The 19,987-nt window shown below is 40.4% G+C and overlaps 2 protein-coding genes across 2 annotated transcripts; both read left to right on the top strand.

Moving 5' to 3' along the window:
* Nucleotides 1-8,790: 8,790 nt before the first annotated feature.
* LOC118405279 lies at nt 8,791-9,951 on the top strand. Its single transcript, XM_035804689.1, has 2 exons — nt 8,791-9,019; nt 9,394-9,951. Exons 1-2 carry the CDS (start codon nt 8,895-8,897, stop codon nt 9,686-9,688), a joined length of 420 nt encoding a protein of 139 aa, XP_035660582.1. The 5' UTR covers nt 8,791-8,894; the 3' UTR covers nt 9,689-9,951.
* A 2,812-nt stretch (nt 9,952-12,763) lies between these two features.
* LOC118405440 (putative ferric-chelate reductase 1) lies at nt 12,764-14,747 on the top strand. The gene is made up of 2 exons (XM_035804940.1): nt 12,764-13,073; nt 14,524-14,747. Exons 1-2 carry the CDS (start codon nt 12,854-12,856, stop codon nt 14,745-14,747), a joined length of 444 nt encoding a protein of 147 aa, XP_035660833.1. The 5' UTR covers nt 12,764-12,853.
* The last annotated feature ends 5,240 nt before the right edge of the window (nt 14,748-19,987 follow it).

The following is a 19,987-nucleotide window of genomic DNA, read 5'->3' as shown; positions in this document are numbered from 1 at the left end:
GAAAACGAAATGAGTGTAGTAAAAGCTGCTTCCAAATTTTAGACGACTTTCTTGCACAGTCTGCGTCTTTTCTGAAGATGTGGCGTAAGTGTGAACGGTTGGCTTGAGGTTGGCCTTCTCCACATACTATACAGTCAAGTAGATTTGGTTACACAAACTTACGATAAAGCCATTGTAATTTTGGCATGAATACTTAATTCAGCGTTGCATATCCTTCATTGCTACGTGGCTTTTTATCAAAGATTACTCAATGGCAAGGGGCCCATCCATGCCACTAATAAATGCAGCCTGGGGAAATAAACGATAAAGCAAGACCAAAGCCGTTAAATATTGCCGTAGAAAGCCACCCATATAACCGTGCCTCTACGGTTCCTTAAATGTTGAGGCTATTTTATACCAGGATTGCTTTGAGGAAGTCAGCCATTGACTTAGAATTGCAAAGACGATAGATATAGTAGTGTAGTCTGCGCCACTCTGTCTATATGGTTCCATGGAATGAAAGACGACAGAAGTTCGCACACATATAAATGTCTATGGTTCCGTAAATGGTCAGAGTATTCTAAACTACGATTGCTAGGAGGCCAGACATTGACTCAAAATTGCAAAGACGATAGACATCGTGGCCTCCTCTGTGCCACTATGTCCACATGGTTCAGTAGAATGAAATGATGACCGAAGTTCCCACATGCACACCGTGAAGCAGACCGTAACGATCCTGTCCACTGCCACACTGTTCCCTTTCATGCTGAAGTTCTGTATTTGCCGCTAACTTGACATTTACTGAAATATAACCTGACACAGTTATCAAACCTTTCACAAGCAAGCTTGAAGCAAAAAAAAAATAAACTCAGGAGTACAGAAACCAATTGCTGACGTACTTTTCATGTGGAGGTACAAGTTTTGATATTGAAGTTTTCCAATGAGGTCCTCCGCTGCTGAAGTGTGGGTGAAGGTTGCCCTGAGGAGAATTTCCCGGAAATCTTGGGGAAACGTCAACAGAAGTGCACCATGAAGGACGGTGATAGGATCCGTATGGCGCACTTAAAACGTCTCGCCGTTACGTAAATTGACATCCGATATGCTTAGCAGGGTTTCTCTCTACTGTGATCCAAGATATGTCATTTATGGGGGCGTAATGCACTTCAGTCTGGGGTTTTCCATATCGTAACATTTATCAAAAAACTTGCTACTCAGGAGTTCACCTTTACTGTTGCAAAAATATGGCAGCCTTTTTTCCTTTTTACATGTATTGCCGATAGCAAATTCGTTACACTTGACTTAACTTCCCTACGTATAAATCCTTCAATGTGAAACTTGCAATTCAAGTTTTTGACCAACCAACATGATGTGCTGTAGATGTATTTTCCATTGTCTGTTTTGATTTTCCAGTGGTGATGCTAATAGTATCAGCTTGATAGATTCCATCGCCACAGTACAGTTTTCTACGTATGCATGTTGATCATCTATAGATTAAAAATGAATGACAAAGCTTTGGTATAGGCTTTGATGATTTTACGTCTTCCCTCAGCAAGCACTTTCGGCTGGCCTGACGTAATGGCCATTTGGCTGCCTGAAAAATATCTGAGAATAACTTGGAACCAGTTACCTACCAGTCGATATTGGTATAAACTTTTGGGCAATTTAAAACGTATGAATAAATGATTCCAATAGCTATAATGGCTCCTACTAAGATTGCGTCTGCAAAAATGGGCACCGGCCAATTTCAAATATGTGTTAGTAGTCTATACGTCAAGCACGGCGGTTGGCATAGATACCATATAACGCAAACTAGTTGATGGGAAGTTCAACGTTTGTGGCAAGAGTTAGATTGACGTACGATCCTACATAGCTTGAATAAATCGCACTTAAGCTTCCATCCATCAAGTCCCTAGAAGGCAGAGAGCCCACTCAGCCCCAGCGAGAGAACCACACAGGGTACAATTCTGCATAAATACGCTCTTCAGTCAGCAACTGTCTTATGTTTTTTCCTGGAACAGTTACTCTTAAGTCAGAGTACCATGACCGAGACAATATCCATTGACAATATCCAACAGTTTGTGGCACGTTAATTGAACTAATCTGAAATGAAGAAAATACAAGAGCGATGTAAATTTGAAAACGTCCTGAAATACGTCATTCATGAGGGGAATAAAAGCATCAAAATGCAAGCGTTTCAATCATAACCATGTTATCACTTGGTATGACGCTGCCTCTTGGGCTCTGTACAGACGCGACACTCAGAATACGGCAGTGATTTTTTTCATCCTTAATCTGAAAGGAAAATGAAGTCTACGTATTAACGTCCTTTAAGCATGGCCGTCACCTTGCTAAGATACTTCATGCTCACTCAATCTTTCACTAATGACGTTCATGGCACGGAAGACAGACCCGCATCTGTTAGGCGTAATTACGTTTGGAGTTTATGGCGAGGAAACGCGACATGATTTCATAATCATGCATCACCGTATACTCTGTGTTGTACTCTGACGCATCAAAAACGTTTTGATATCTTTTACTTTATTTCATTATACTCGAAGTCATCACGATGCGACATGTAGTGCAAAGCACCTTTGCAAGTTGTGTTAACACCTCCCACACAGGTATTGATGACATTCTCAGCAATACCAACCAATTGCATTGCATTACAATGAGCTTCGTTGTTGATGAAGGCTCAGTTTTTCCTGTGTTAGTCAGTTGGGTCCGAAATGTGAAAACTAATAAAATGTTGAAAGAAATGAAAATAAAATAATAAAAATTGTTCAATAGAACTTGGGGATTACGTTTCATTGTTCTTGGCAAAATGGAGACAAATCTGACATGAAAACCTCGTCAGGGAATGGAAAATTGCCAAAGAGGAAAGCATCCTGAAACCCAAGCAACATATTTATATTGACCGCTGAGAATGAATGGACACCGCAGGCATTTATCTCCTTCAGAATTCGCTGTCCTTTCGTGCAGGAAGATTTGATACGCACACATGGGACCAAGCTCGAGCCATCTTCTCTTCAGTTACTTCATCTATCAAGGACAAGTTCAAAGACTACCGATGTAGCCTGATAGCCAATAGGGACCAGCTCCATCAACAAGAAAGAGTGATGTTCGATTGGTGTATTCATCTTCCACTGACAAAATGGCTGTCAGCCAACAACAGCTTAGTGGGGAGTGACTAGGGGTTGGAGTTGCGCAGTCGAGTGTATCTTGCGTAGCCTGAATATTCATTTTTTTCAATAATTTTTTTTACTGTGCAATTTTTTATCAAAAAGGTCAAGTTTGTTTTGTTACCAGGAAAGTAGCATGTATGCTTTTTCAAAATCTGGACGTCATTGCTTGGACTGTCCCATTAGTACAGTGGGTGAAATCATGTCATTTCATTTATTCGGATGCAGCTCGTTAAAACGCCTGACCAATCCAGCATTGCAATGGGATAAAGATTCGGGGTTTGAAATGTAGGTAAATTAATGTGTTCTGAAGTGATGGTGTTTGCATGTCGTAACCATGTTAGGCATAGAAAAGACTATGTGGTAGTCCCTTCCCCAGTAACTAGTAGTATACGATCTAGTGCTTGGACTCGGCTGAAGTGTGAAATGATCAGCTGCAAAAGACTACATACTCATTGTATGACATACTATCTCTTAAAAGCTATACTTCTGATGGTCAGTTACATGCCACATGAAGAGACCTGATAACGATATCCATCTAGTTAATAATCCCTGGTGAAGAAAACGCCAGTTAAGTTTATTTCTTTCAGCATGATGTTCATAAAATGAAATAAAAGGAAAGAATTAAATTTTCCGATTTTCCTATTCATTGCCGTACTTGTACTTCAACGATAACTTTAAAATAAAGGCAAAGGGTATTGCAGTAATGCGACCACTAAAAGTCTATCTGCATCTGAAAGAGGCTTGTTCAGCTGTGTTGGCAGAATTCAGACTGAAGTAGGTTTAAACTAGCCCGGAGTCCAGCCTTGTTGTGCTTTTAGTCGATCCCCGAAGATACGCTTTCGCCAAAGCCAAAGCGGAAGCATACCTTCGGGAAGCGACTAAAAGTACACTAAGGCTGGACTCCAGGCTAGGTTTAGACTATAATTCCGACAGGAAATTGCACTTATGATTAGTCAACCATCCCTTGCCAGACACATGAGGAGCCATAGACTCCATGCAACTTATGATCCACAGCGTACGTTTTTATGTGCACGGAGTCACCTCATACTATAAATGACATGCTTACTCCATGCTTTATTCATACCTATAGATATCTATATATGTCTGTTAAATTGTACTGTAAGTAGTTATTATACATGTAGACCTTACGAAAGTCATCGTACTTTTGCCTGTCAATAAAGATTTCAAATGTATAAGCGTTGGGTTGTTGAATCCTGGTGCTGCTTGATCGAGAATAATGCCATTGTCCTTTTCCGCTAGAGCATAGTTTCATCTTTCATCAGAGCGTTCCTAGGATCCTAAATGCACTGTGGAACTCAGAGGATTCCAACACCCTCGACCTTCTGATATTGTCAGAGTTGCTCCGGTGTAATTTGCCTTTATTATTACTTAATACGTTACGTCTCCGTGGTGGAGCATCCAATCCACGCAAGTACCGGGGGAAATTTGTAACAAAGAGAAAACACCGTCGATTTATGGGGACTTAAGTAATAATGACGCTCTTATTCTGTCTAGACAAGGACTTAAAACTCAACCTAATTGTCTTGATGCCGTAAGTCTCTGTAGTGTTACGTCCAATCATCTTTCATTTCTCGGAATAGTAAAAATAGTGTCTCCTGTAGCTGTTAATGAAGAATATGAGCTTGGGCGTTTTTGTCGAAGGGTTATTAGAATGATATTTATAGACGGAATGCATCGCTGATTGGTGCATTAACTGTAATATTCCTCACCTAATTGCTGACGATTTTATTGATGGGATTCGAACAATGTCAACCATTTCAGAATGTCTGCGTATGAGATATTACTCAACTGCTTGGGCGGCAAAGTATGTAATATATGTGGGCCTCTATATTTTCTCAGTGTTATATCTACAGCTGCGTGATCAGACAAATTGCATGCCACCAAATTGAGCAAAGTCACTGGCTAACCCCCAAAAGATTGCGCCAGACTGTAATGAAAGAACTGCAAAAAGGTTGTATTTTATCAAACATGCTCCTTCAGCTTAAAGGTGAAGGCGTGGAGAAGTTTCATTACGAAGGATTTAGGAACTCCCGTTCCCTAATATTTTCAAACGGTGATAACCGCTTCTTTACCTAGCCTGAGACGTGAGAAATTTACGGAAATCAACCATATACTGGTAATATTACATATCTACCTACCTACCTAGTCCATTGACCTCCAGGTCGTTGGGTGGAGAAGGTAGCCATGAAGATTACATACATGTATTGATAACTAGTGGCATGCGGATTTATCTGACAGTCTGATATCTGATAGACTGGTAGAAAAGACTGCAGAGTAGTCTTCAACGAAAAGTATCACAAAAAGCAGTTTTTGCCAACCGTTTCCAGGAATCATCAAAATCAAATAAAGCGAAAAGTGAAGCAACTGAAGCTGGAGAGATACCATTCATTCTCATATATGGCTTTTCTGCTTCAGATCTATTTCCTGGAAAAGACAGCCTCTCTACGTGAGGGTGCGCAGCCTCGAATTGAGACCCAAATAACCTGGGGTGTGCACCATCAAATAAAACATTACTACGTGCCAATGGAATGTAGGTACAACACAAACCTCTGCAGAGTAGTTATGGTGTTTGTCGTTTGAGCTAATTAAAGCTAATTGGTTACACTCTTTAACAGGAACAACAGGTTATTCTGGGCCTGTTTCCATTATGTCTAGTTAGTTAAGGTGGTATCTCACTTCACTTGGTGCGCCGGTGCGGCACTGCGGGATTTGTTCAGTCATTTTTTGTCACTTGCAATTAACATTTTATTTTCGCCGATTTTTAAAATAATTTAGATATTGTATAATACGTAAACATAGAAGACAACAAAATACACAGAACGTAAGAAAATTCGTTCTTTATCTCTGAAATTCGTTGAGTAACCTTTCGAACTCAGCAGTGCCGCACTGGTGCCCTAAGTGCAGTGAGTGATGTTAATAATAATAATAATATGTTTATTGCAAAGTTCTTGCCCGAGGGCTAGTTATTAGCATACTGCTAGAGTGCATCACCTCTCTGTCCTGTATTGTACTTTGTTGATGAATAAGAAAAAAGTGCAGTGAGATCACCTTAATCAAGCCAGTGGCCTAACCTCTACTTGGAGAGTAGGTAATCAGTTGTGTATATAGCTGAATATACAGCTACGGTCGTCCTGAATCATTTGGTCCTCATGCCAAATGTCCAACACATCAATTGAAGGGTCTTGAGTTAACAGTGTAGGTGCCGACACGCAAAGCCAGACAAACCGTTGGACGTCCCTGACCTCCATCACGGAGCTAACTAATAGAACTCTTAGTCCTAGTATTGTCACAGAGAATATCATCCCGACGTGAGTGGCCATTCTGTCTGCCGTATATATCACAAACTTGACGTGTCCGGTCGTCAGCGTCTAGATTTAGAAAGCTCCCGGACGACATTAGAAGGTCGAATGGCACCCCTCAGTGACGCTTTCACGCGAAATATCGCCACATTGCATTACCCTGCTGGATCCTGAATAGTCCGGTTCACAATTATAGGAATCATCCGGAACCCTGGTCTAAGCTTCATGTTTTATAGCTGCACCCTAACTACTCTGTTGGCAAAGGGACAAGTTTTTCTTTTTCCAACTCATCGCTTTGTTACTGGGATTGTTTCCAAAGTTCGCAATATTTTGCTGGAAATGGCATAGGCATACTGCCAATGGGCATATCCGGCAATGTTTGAAAGGTATACGGGCTCGGAATATTTATAACAATATAGTGGAATAAAAGATATATACCTACTCACATTTTCCACAAATTGGTGAACGCTTTGATTCCCATTTGCTGAAAAGATAATAACGTACTTACATCCTCCTTGAAGTTACGATTGTAAAGGTCTATGTTTAAGAAATTACAAGAGGAGTATATTGCCTACTCTCTTTTGAATAGACTATGACACATTTATGCATTCATTCACTAAATAAAAGATAATAACGCACTTATAGTATCCCTAAAGGCAATCATGAACACCATACCTATGTTTATGAAATTACAAGAGGTGTATTTTGCCTATACTCTCTTGAATACATCTTGACACATGCATGTATGAATTTATTCATTAAAATCAGATAATAACGTACTTATATTTTTCATGAATGCTATCCATATGTTAGAAAATTGCAAGAGGCGCACCGATTGCCAAGTCTCTCTGTATTAGACCGTGGCGCTTGTGAGGACTCATTAAGTAGTAAATTGCACGAATTTCAGACAGGATTGCACGCAGCAATTTAGCGAAACGGAACTCGCACTTCAGACAAGTATTGAAACATATGGACACGGGTTACCGTTGCTGTGGTTGAATGTCAATGAAGAGGCGTAATATATTATTGCTTTTTATTGGGTTGCAATGTTATAGATAATTGTAGAAACAAATCGTTCAACGTAAAACACTACATTTTGCTTTTACTACGGTATTAAACTGCATTATTTTACTTGTTAAGTATTTTTTTCAAGCTGAGAAGGCTTCTGGTGCATCAATATACCGTTTTTTATTGGCTGCCAACAAAATCAATGTATTATCTTTAACGTTGTATTCCCGCATTTCCCTCTCTGGTTTGCACGTTTGAGAAACACATAATTCACGTGCACTCCATACTAATGTTATTCTATAATAGCTGCTATAGAGAGATGTCAGCAGTCACAAACCTAATGCCAATCTGAAACAGTACTGTCTTGATAGCAACTCAATACTAGGAAAATTGATACAAATGACTTTTGGTAACATCAAAGCCACCGTGAAAATTGAGTCTTTAGAACTTTAATGAGTGTGGCAAAAAATCTATAATGCATTCACGTAGTGAGTGAATGTATATCTTCTACAACATGACAGTTGCTTTTGATCTAGAGTTGTACACACGCCGTAGGATGCAAGTTTTGTCTTCTTTATAGATCAGTTTGGTTTGCAATTTGCTTTCGCTTTATGATAACGTTAATCCTACGACTTCAAGTGGAGTACGGATGCAAATTCATGCAGTTTTTTGAGACTACCATTTTCTTGTCTATCAAATTGTGTACAAGGTGAAGGAGTCTTGGTGTGAGTCTGGCGTCGTGCGTTTTATTTCCGGGCTGAGTAATGACGAGGCATTTTATAACATTTGGTTACATACACCCTTCTTTGTAAGTACTGTAGGCGTCTGTAGCCGTCATGCATCAGACTTAAATGAATGAGCGAATGACATATTGTATAGACAGCTTCCTCTGCTTACAAATGTCACGTATGGGTAAAAGTATGAGTCTTGATGACGCCGGCCACCAGTGGATTATAACCCCTTGAATACAGAATACAACACGGAGTATTTTCGTTTCGCCCGAGGTACAACTCGACCGCGGGTCGGTTCGGCCTCCGGGAGGGCCTGGGCCGAGGGTGATACGGATATAGCATGCCAAGCCAAGGAAACTCAAGTTAATTGCAAAGAAAGAGCAAAAGACGTGACAAAAATACACATCGCGTCAACAACTTCATTCGTTTAATAATTCGAACAAAAGAACCGGGCACCAAGCAGTTTGGTTCGAATTTTCGACAGTGGAGCTCGAGAGCGAGTTCGAATCGAACTATGGAACACCGATATCGAACGTAAATTCGACTCAGGTAGGACATAAATGTATCCATCAATGCTTGGCACAACTCTGCGCCGACCAATGAACTTATGATGTGGGAAGGAGTTTAACAAAAACTTTATCTTTAACACCACAGGTTCGGCATTTGTCATCATCATGCTGCTGGCCAGCCTGAACAGCTGTGTAAACCCGTGGATCTACTTCGCCTTCAAGACACGGTGTGACCGCAAGAAAGCGCCGAGGGGAAGCAGTTTCAACAGACGAGCAATACAGACACCGAGGTGATTATGACCATTACATTCTGCTTCCAGAAGGCTGAACATTATGTGCATCTTTACACAAGGGAAACATATTGTTTAGCTCCGATTCGTCTTCCTCTCCTTCTCCAAACCAAATTAAAGTAGATCAATTAATGACTTGGATCAGACGGTTTTTCCCCATTGTCAGCTCCAGACATGCTGTGCAGGTATCAATGTAGCAAGTGGCAGGACAGAGCTGAAGTGGCCCGCCACCATGTCTATGAATGTCCTTGAGTAAGAATGAACAGGGTAGTACTTAGCTAGTTAGGCTAGACCATGTGAAGGTTTATATATTAGATTATGTACCAGCGTTATGTGTCGTTCAATTTTTCTTCGTATTTTTGTCTTCTGTTCAGAACAACCGAATTAGAGATGAACAAAATTGAAAAATCACTACCGGCTTTTGAGAGAGTGAAAGTCACCTTCGGGGTCAACGAAGATGGACAGCAAGGGGTCAAGATTACGTTCAACACAAAGGCTGCTGGGAAGGAGAACTTTCGTCTCGCGAGAATTCCCGAGACTGAGATGTTGGATCTCAAAAGTGACAGCCCAAGTCGTATCATGTCCGAGGGCGAAGTGGAGACCAGAAATCGACAGCGAAGGCGAGAAAATGGCCGCGTTGTCTCCTTCATCGGGTCAAATTCATTGTAGATTAAGCTTGCTGGTCAACTTAGTCACAAAGATGCCATGTATCATTTGTTTTTGCGAGTGTATCAAAGTAACCGTTCTTGTTGTTTCATACCTTTCGCCAATCAAAAGATCTTACACAAAACCAAAAGGTCGATACTTTTATCTGCTTATAGTTTCCTTACTAAAAGATGGATGGACTAGTTGTGGTAAATATGGTCAGATACATTATATATGTGACTCTATGTCTTTTTATGAATATATATATATATATATATATATGTAAACGCAAGAGAGGGATACAATAACAAGACGGATAAAGATTTTAGCCGTCTACAAAAGCCCTTTGCAACTGTTGTGCCTTCAATATTCTAAAACAAAATTTGACAACATGACAATCTAGATGATGTATAGTGAAATCTGTACATGTAAGTTCAAAGCTATTTTCCCCAGGCGACGGATACATTAGCCATATGAGCATTTGGCAGGATGTATTACTTAAACTGAAAGTCTTGCACGGGCAACAAAATGTAACGTTCCCAGCAATACAAACATAAATATTGTGGTCAAAAACACAAGACGTTGTCGAATGTACCTTACAATTGTTAATATTCAGCCCATCAAAAGATCATACACAACCAAGCTACTAGTATTTACTATACATGTATATACCAGGTTGCTCTCGTAACCCCTGCTTTGCCTATTGGGTCAGTTAGTCCTCACTCATAGTGAACAATTGGGCAGGTCTCAATCATGATGTTTCTGACCTAGGGCGAAGAGTTGCTGTTACAGTTCCAATCATGTAACCCGTAACCTTGAGTGGCCTTCAGGCCTTGTTACGTGGTGACCATTGAGTAAAAAAAAAACGGATTGCCACCCTGTGTTTTTGTACCGATGAAAAGAAAATAAGACATAAAAGAATATAAGCTAGATCTGCATCTGCAATAACTGCCGTTGCTCAGAATATGTCTTACAGCTGCATTATTTCCCTATTGTACCATCGGCTCTTGAGAAACGCGCTTAGAGCTTCATAAAGTTCCGTTGATATACTAGTATAGAACACTCGCATCTTACTCATAATGTCAACAATATTTCGTGTTGTATCGACCAGCAAACAGCGACAGTCAAAACTGCCCAAGAACACCAATCAGGGCACCGAGAAAATCTGGTCTTTGTGGACATGTGGTCACTGCCTACAACGAGAATGTGTCAATGAGTAAAAGAATTATTACCACTGTTTATGGTAGTTATGGCTACCAAAACATTGTCACATTGGCCAGGTGGTCCTTAAGTAGAGATGATCACTTTAACACAGCCAGGTTATACAGTAACCCATTGGATTAGTCCAGATTACTTAATACTCTTTCTTGGAAATATTGCGCATATGTTAAGCGTTGGTAGTTGGTCTCTATATTAGTGTACATATGGTATTGATAGCGTACATGTAGATTGTTTTGGTCTAGAAACCCAACGATATCGTTTTGTTAACATGTCTGTATTGAATATGATTAAAACACTTCTATATCTTAAATGGACTGGGCTGCTTGTGGTACTTTCTTGCCTGAGTTCCAACGCTCATTGTGTGTGTTCACTGTGTTATGCTGCTGCTGTGGTCTGGACACCCTGCAGCTGCAATTAGTCTTCCAACGGGCATTGCGTTGCACGTACATGTACACACCACTTCATGAGATAATCTAATAAATCAAATCCATGTTACGCGCAAGAGCACGAAGGATATAAATCATTACCGGCAAGCGTTAATTACATGTTTCAAAGTTGGTAATTAACGGAAAGTCTTGCCTTTTGCCTAGCCTTGTTCAAGGACATAGGGCTATCACTTTACCTTACATTTATCTTATCCACCAAGACCTGGTTGTGGGCCAAGACCTGGTTTAAAAAAAATCACTCCCCATCAATATCAAACGTGTTACACCCTTTCATTCATACACTCTTTATAAAGTATTTCACTTCTTCATTGCAGGTTACTTTCTCATATCTCAAACATTACTACATCTCTACGTGAATCTTAATACATAAAGCTCCAGGTCTCTTAGTCCATTAGAAACGCTAGACAACTTAACGTGTGGATTTCCCCGGGCCTTTAGCATTAGATCTGTAGCACACAGACCACTTATATAAAATATATATTAAATCAAATAGATTGGAAGCCTGTAAGCAAGTGGTTCAATGGGAAGGTCGTATAAAGAAAATATACGTTTATGCAAAGTTTATCTGTTGTCAAAAAAATCAACCGCTGTGTTTGCGACTTAGTTGATATGTCAGGAGGGGAGCAATGTAAGCTATGGCATCGTTTTGTGCTTATTAGCTGCTGCATGGCTAAAGGAAAGAGATGGAGCGCCACAGTGAGGGTAATAGTGGCCCTGCAGTTTGACGTTTTGGTTGCACTGAAACGTCATCTATCAATCAATGTTAACCCCACAGGGTGTGGTTTAACATGCTTATGTTCAACCCCATTTCCGTAGAATTTGTTTAGGACAAAGACATATGGATAACGTGGCACTGTATTCAAGTTGATAACTTATTTCAACAGTGCTACATACAAAGAACAAAATGGATAAGCAATGACGATAACAATGATTCGTAATGGTATAGTGAGCTAAGATTCTATCCCTCCAAGTCATGGAGTGATGTATACCTTCTATATCTGCTTGACGGACATGTTCCTTAGTCAAACAGAGCTAGAAGCGCTTTGAGACTCCTCTGTGTAACTGTCTCGACTTATAAATTGCAGAATTGAGTGTTTCGGACTTCTATATATGTTTGTTTGACTGCCATGTGCATCAGCTGTCAAACCGAGCTAGATGCGCTTTGACTCCATGTTTAATCGTTTGTTTCATACATGTACATCTGATCAAGATCACTTCAAGGAGAAGGGTACCATTGCTTTGCCAATGCAATACATTTAGCGACTGGCCAGATCTCACGTTTCACACTTTTCACTCCCTCATTGCAGGCTGCTTTCTCAGGTTTCCGAACTATGACGTCACTTGATATGGCCGTTACGGTTTGAATGGCAACTGAAGGTTCTTTGAATCAACGATACACCTGTGTGGTGATACCCTGACTTCACCGCCATTGACAACACAAACAAAGGCATTATCAGCAAGTCAGGCGGAGTGCTTGGATACGCACGTAGGCAAAGCAGAAGTTCGTGTGATCCGTTAGAAAATGGCTGCCCCACAAGTTGTGAGTGCTGTGCTATTCCTCGTCGTCTCACTTTTCACGGGATGTGAGGGCTTTGGATCGGGGGCTCCGTCCGGAGCCTGTACGACCATGCAGCCGGGACATTTGGACAGCAACAACGCAACGGTATCCGCCCAAACTTCGACCAGTCCCTACTCTATCGTCCCGGGGGCTACCACCTACACAGCGGGAGGGACTGTCTCAGGTAAAGCAGTTTCTACCAGACTAACTACCACTCAAAGGAGAAAAGTTTGCCAGGGGAGTTTGGGCACCTTGGGGTTTCCATGGCCGGCGCAGGGAGAATGTTAACCTTAGCTAGTGTGGGCTCACTGTAACGGACATTTGTTCCCTTTCCTAGCGAATTTTACGTACACTATCCGTATCTCCGTAGGAAGGCCTGGTGGAGGCTACAGGTAAGGTAACACAAGAGTACTCTCCAAGCAGATGGTCGGGTACAATTGTTCGGCCATTTTTTTGCCCAATTCTACTATACACAACCCCTTAAAAGAAGGCCTGGACGATAGGTAACGTACATGAATGTACGGTTAGGACTATCCAACAATGTTTGAAAGCAACCGTCGTGACAAACCATAGTATTGGTATAAGACTGCCGAGCTTCGTTTTACGTTTCCTCATTTCTCAATGTCAAGAGAACAAAAGAACTGGTACATTGCTGAGTCATTCTTGTCAACAGAGTATCCTGTATACCACCCATACACATGTACCTTGGTGTGTGTGTGTGTGTGTGTGTGTGTGTGTGTGTGTGTGTGTGTGTGTAAATTGCATTATTGTGTGTGTGCTGGGGGGGGGGCTGCCTACGTATTTGTATTTTGACCTCAAGAAATTGTAGGGCCGTACTGAGGCCAATGACAAATCGTCGTGTTTCATCCCTAAAAAAATAGGGATTGTTATTTTCTTAATTCTATTTCTACACTTCGGCCAATTGTCTTTTTAAACTCTAGTTACACAGTACAGTTTAACAAAACTGAAATGCACGAGGGGTCGGCAGGTTTTTCTAGAGTAGGTCGGGAAACAGGAAACACAACATGTTTTTCCCTAGACCTGAACGTGTCATTATCATGGTATGTCTATTTACTTCAACCAGTACAAGTTTACATACCATTCACAAGCTTGTTTGCTTGCCATGGTTGTAATTCAGTAAGGACCATTCATTCATTGAAGAGGTCTTCATTTTCTCTACCAACTATGAAGGCCATGCTTGATTGGCTACCTTGAATGGGAAATGTAAACCTTACACCATTGACTGTACTGATTGCGTGCTTACAATAAGTGGTCTTCTGCAGTCGAATTTCTGTTCCGGCGGCGACAACAAAGCATGATGTGCTGATATCTGACAGGCAAAACCCGGTACACACTAAACGGCAGGCAATGGAAATACATATAGGATATTAGAGTTTTCTTTTACACAACCAGTTAACTTACCTGTTGACGTTTCAATACCAGACATCTGCCTAAGTTCTGCTTCTACTCGCCACTACATTTAGTATATGTAACCGTATCCCTTTGATGGAGAACCCTGGACAGGAGAAGGGGACAAACAAAATCATTTCTTGACAACAAAGATGAATCAGAGAGTTTACATACGCTGCCTTTCTATAAACAGCATTTTGTTCCTTATCTTTGTAACTTTACAGTTGAGATCCGCGGCCCGGTGTTCCGCGGGTTCCTGCTCCAGGCCCGCCGACCCGGGATGACCACTCCTGTGGGTTCCTTCTCCGACGCGCCGAACAACACCAAGCTCACGACGTGCACAACTGCAGCCAGCAGCATGACTCACGCCAACACTGAAGCCAAAGAGAACATCACCCTGACTTGGACCGCTCCTTCTCCTGCTGTTGGGAACGTCCAGTTCGTGTGAGTATACTTTGACTGTGACTTGATTTGGATCCACATTTCACTTGTCGCCTTTATCTCTCTCTCTTTATATATATATATATATATATATATATATATATATATATATATATATATATATATATATATATATATATTTATCTATTTGTCTATCTATCTGTCTTTCTATATATAGAGGGAGATAGATAGATAGGTGTAGATAGGTTTACGTAGATAGATAGAGAGAGAGAGAGAGAGCTCTTGCAACGATCTCACTAACACTAAACTACAATTGAAAATCATATTTATATTTCAGCCATACATAGTATGGTGAAATATATTGTATTCGTAATGTTTCTTTCTTCTTCTTCTTTCTTTCTCCTGTCAAATCTTCAAAGTGATTCATCTCCGCCGTTCCTGGACCGAATGACCTGAAATTTGGCACAGGGGTAGAATGGGCCAATACCTTGATGCTTTTTTCTCAGTTTTTTCATATCTGCCTCTAAAATGATTTTATTGAGATTTTTTTGGTCAATTTTAGACCAAAACTGTATATTTTGGCCCCTGTACCCTGGTATTACAACCAAATGAGCTGAAATTTGACAGAGATGTGCCTTGATAATGCCCCCATATAAATTCGATAACACTTTTGGTGTACACTACAACAAAATGCTTATTTTTGCGATTTTTTGACCAATTTTTGACCAAAAAAGGACACTTTTGGCCCCTGTACCCTGGTATTACAACCAAATGAGCTGAAATTTGACGGAGATGTGCCTTGATAATGCCCCCATATAAATTCAATAACACTTTTGGTGTACAGTACAACAAAATGCTTATTTTTGCGATTTTTTGACCAATTTTTGACCAAAAAAGGACACTTTTGGCTCCTGTACCTTGGTATTGCAACCGAATGAGCTGAAATCTGACACAGATGTGCCTTGATAATACCTTCATATAAATTCAATAACACTTTTGGTGTACAGTGCAACAAAATGCTTATTTCTGCGATTTTTGGCCAATTTTTGACCAAAAAAGGACACTTTTGGCTCCTGTACCCTGGTATTACAATTAAATGACCTGAAATTTGGTATAGATAGGCATTAGATACTTGGTAACAAGATTCCAGTCAAATTTTTGACATAAACAACTTTAAAATGATTAATTTTGGCACTTTTCTGAGGGGAAATTTGTTTTCTTTTGGCCTCCTGACGTGACCTTCCGTGACCCCGCACAGAGCCACACCTGTGCGCGTCAGCCGGAGAGTTGATTGAATCAAAGACCTAGCCAATCAGCGAAGAGGAGGCCAAAGGCTAATTAATATTCATAAGCGGGGCCTCATGATCCCGTATATAGCAGTGTTCCCGCCAGGGGGAGCGAAGCCCGCCTAAGGCTCTCGCATTTTACACTATTCAGAAGGCTTTATATTGTATCAGTTCTTAGGGGCATATCTATGATAATCGCAGCAGTCACTTAACTTCTCTTCAGGAGTTTAGCGTAACACTATTTCAGGTCAAACCGTCAAAGGCAACTAAAACAAACTTTAACGTTACTGAGTTCAACAGTACTTATAACTTGTTATCCGAAGTTGAAACGCTAGCGATGGTATTTTCGCTGCGCTGTTAGCTCCGTGCGACTGTTGTTGACGGTCTTATAACGGTATATTTTGCACCCCTGTACCCTGGTATGAGTAACATTTGGTATAGATAGGCATAAGATAGTTGGTAAAATGATCCAAGTAAAATTTTTGGCTTAAAGTACTGTAAAAGGCTTAATTACAGCACTTTTTTTAGGGGAAATTGGTTTTCTTTCGTTCTCCATGCCATGATCTTTCGGACGTTCACCCCACAGAGCCGACATCTGCACCTGCGTCTAGCCGGCAGGAAGAGTTAATTCAATTAATGGTTCAGCCAATCAGCGAAGAGGAAAGCGAAGGCTAATTAATATTCATAAGCGGGACCACACAATACGTTAACTTGAAGACTCAGGCCGTACAGACTTCTCGCGAGGATTTTTTCAAAGCGTCGGACAGGGGTCCGGGGGCCGCCGAATGTCCCTGGCGGGGTCCAGGGGGAGGGCCACTGTGGGGGGTGGGGGGGGGGGGTGTCCCAGGTGGGCGAAGCCCCCCCGGAAGCTCTTGCATTTTAGACTATTGAGAAGGCTTCTTTTATCAGTTTTTTTAGGGCCATATCTACGATAATCGTAGCAGTCACTTACTTCTCTTCAGCAGTTTGACTTTAAAATATTTCGGGTCAAAGCTTCAAAGACAACTAAAACCTCATAAACAACAAACTTTACTTAGCTCAACAGTATACAAAAATATTGTACGGGTTGCCATCCTTAGTTGAAGCGCTTATTTATAGCGCTAGTATCTTCGATGCGCCGTTAGCCGCCGTGCGACTTTTGTTGACGGTCTGATATCCCTACGTCGCCGCCTCGCTGATATTCCCACGAACATGTTTCAAGAAAAATACCCAGCAAAAAACGCTGTTCTGCGTCAAATTCTATTCTATAAAACATGTGGGACTCAGTGTTACAGTCTAAATATTTTGTAGAAGCACCGCTGTAGGAAAGAAGGCCCAAGCAATGTAAAACATCACGTAGCATGAAGTTCGCTGTCAACTGGCACACAGCACATGGCTGTTTGAAACTCTAAGTCTAATCAACAGCCGTGTTTGATTGATAGCCGCCGGTCCTTTGATGAAGTCGGCGAAAGGTGCGTTAGTTAGAAAATCTGCGTTTAGTTTTGATACGTAATTATAAGTTAGACAGTGGCGAGAATGATTATTTTCTCATCAATATTTCTCTTCAGAATTATTTGAACTTAATTGTACATCTAAACAATTGGCTTACCTGTGCAATGTTTATATGATTAATGATCATGTGTAACGTATGGCTCCTAGTCAATAGATCAGCATTTTCTCTATAGTGACCACCTGTCTATAGTGGACACATTTCCTAGTGCTGTTGTTGTTTGACCTATACTTTGAACATTTAAAGTGTAAGTAACTTTAAACTGCCAGAGTTTCAGCCCAATAAAACACTCTCAGCGCCAGCCTCGAGGGTATGAACAGACTGACCAGACAGACGAAAATAAATCCTCGAACAAGGTTCAATCGTATCTTCCGGGTCTGGCAGGAAGTTGTTAAACTAAAATAAGAATAGGCTCGATTGCTGATTGCATACAAAGTAAAACAGTTTAACAGTTTTACAGCTTGAAGAAAACAAACGCTCCTACAGTACCTGCACCTGCTTGATAATTATTAAATCGTATGCCCTACTTGAATAAAAAAAGTTCACTGCAATAATAAATGTACCCACATCACAAGGAGCTTATACTTTTTTAAACTTACACCTAGTTATCGTACTGAAAATTGTTAATGACATTACATGAAGTCATTCAACAATTTTCAGTCATGATGAAAATTTTCTGAATGGAAGGTGTGATTATTGTCATTTTCTGAAAAATAGAAGCAAGCTCTGTTTTTACCTGGAATCAATTCACAGTACCAGTCCACTTTGGGGGATAATGTACTGTTAAGAGGATGTTCCATTTTTGCGCAGGGGTGATTTGGAACAGTCCAATGTTGCGTGGGAAGGGGTATGGCTGAAATATACTGTATTTGCTCTTAAGCAAATGTCGGCCTTTCTAGTATTCATACGTAGCCATACGCAGGGCAATCGGTTTATGTCAGTTTTAGGTACACATGCATAACCACAGTTCGAAGAATACTATATGTTCCGAAAAACAATGTATTCCGTAAAATTCGTACTTATTCCGTAAAACTCGAATGAATACCGTAATATTCGAATAGATACTAAGTTTAGCCGCCCCTGCAATTTTTGGAAGTACTCAAATTTTCATAAGGCTAATATGTTGATTTTATTATATGGATGACATCCTATGGGGACCTCAAAACTGGTGCGAAAGTGCGAAAAAAAATGGACAAATTGAAAATTATCATGAAAACTATTTTGAAATCTATGTGATTAGGGGCGTTAAACAAATAACCAAACAATATGTTCTTCATTTTGTTCTTTCGCATTGGCATCTTTGTCTTTAGATTTGACATCAATATACGTCAATATACTTTCGATGTTTGTTTTGAACTTACGGCATATATTTCCTCATTATGTAGCTGCTTTATATGACTTATAGCATGGTCGATTTTTTTTTATCTTTCAGGTTCCAGTTCAAAAGATGAATTATGTAAAGCAGCGGTGCAGGAGTCCACTATCTACGCATTTGTAAGCGGGCCACAGTTCAACAGCCCCCTCTACCGAGATCAAACCGATCTACAACCTACAACTGATCCACAGACTAAGACAGGTTAATCTTTTACCTTATTCTTTGCAGTTCTATCGTCTACAAAGGCCTATGCAAGTGAAGGAACTATAATTGTAGCTTTTACAAATCTGTTTTGTCTCAATATCAATAAATTGATAACACGTCAGATAAAAATCACTTGTCTTATATTGGCATTTGTATCATTTCTTCACAGATTATGTTTTTATATTCGTTTACATATCTTTGATTATTTTTTTTCACGTTCAGAACCATTTGAATCAGAGCAGATCACTACCAGGCCACAGCTCAGCAGCCCCCTCTACCGGAATCAAGACGCTCTGCAGACTCTCTCACCCTTCCCTCTTAATAAGCATGATTAAATGATGATAATGTACATTAGAGTATTCATTATCCTTTGATATAGCATATAAAAATATTGATTTATCTTGTCAATTAATTATGAAATTATCAAGGTTTTCCGGAATTATACTGTCGCCTGTTCTACCTAACTTTAGCCATCCCTCGTTAGGACCTTAAAATGAAGGTTCTGAGTTTAAGGAGAGCCACACCTCGAGCACGTTAAAGAACCCAACACACTTATCAAAAGGGTAGGGGTTCTTTCCGGTGTGGTGGTTCAAAAACTACAGTCCTTAAGCCGCACCTGGGTCAATTGCTGCCGAAATAAGGTCACAAACGTAGTGTACAAGCAACAATGACTGTAATAACTAGAGTTTCACGACCCCATACCCTCGCAGAATGTACATGTATTATGTGTGTTTATCAGTTAATCATCTCCTCCACAAAGAAAAAGACAATCTACCTTAAGAAAGACATTAAAAGTTATAATAGTTCTACTGATTAATGCAAATGAGGACACCATTTGCATAATTAGCGAAATGAAGTTCACCTGTACATAACTTCCAAATGCCGTCATCAAAAGCAATTGAATCATAGCATTTTCTCATTAACTTTGCAAA

The sequence above is a fragment of the Branchiostoma floridae genome, chromosome 18 (genome assembly GCF_000003815.2).
Source record: "Branchiostoma floridae strain S238N-H82 chromosome 18, Bfl_VNyyK, whole genome shotgun sequence".
In the NCBI taxonomy this organism is placed as follows: Eukaryota; Metazoa; Chordata; class Leptocardii; order Amphioxiformes; family Branchiostomatidae; genus Branchiostoma; species Branchiostoma floridae.
Note: the sequence above shows the minus strand (reverse complement) of the source record. Positions and strands in the feature narration are given on the sequence as shown.

Coding starts and splice junctions, on each gene's coding strand:
- LOC118405279 (XM_035804689.1), top strand. CDS start 8,895: ATGCTGCTGGCCAGCCTGAACAGCTGTGTAAACCCGTGGATCTACTTC. Junction 9,020..9,393: donor CGAGCAATACAGACACCGAG/GTGATTATGACC, acceptor TCTTCTGTTCAG/AACAACCGAATTAGAGATGA.
- LOC118405440 (XM_035804940.1), top strand. CDS start 12,854: ATGGCTGCCCCACAAGTTGTGAGTGCTGTGCTATTCCTCGTCGTCTCA. Junction 13,074..14,523: donor AGCGGGAGGGACTGTCTCAG/GTAAAGCAGTTT, acceptor GTAACTTTACAG/TTGAGATCCGCGGCCCGGTG.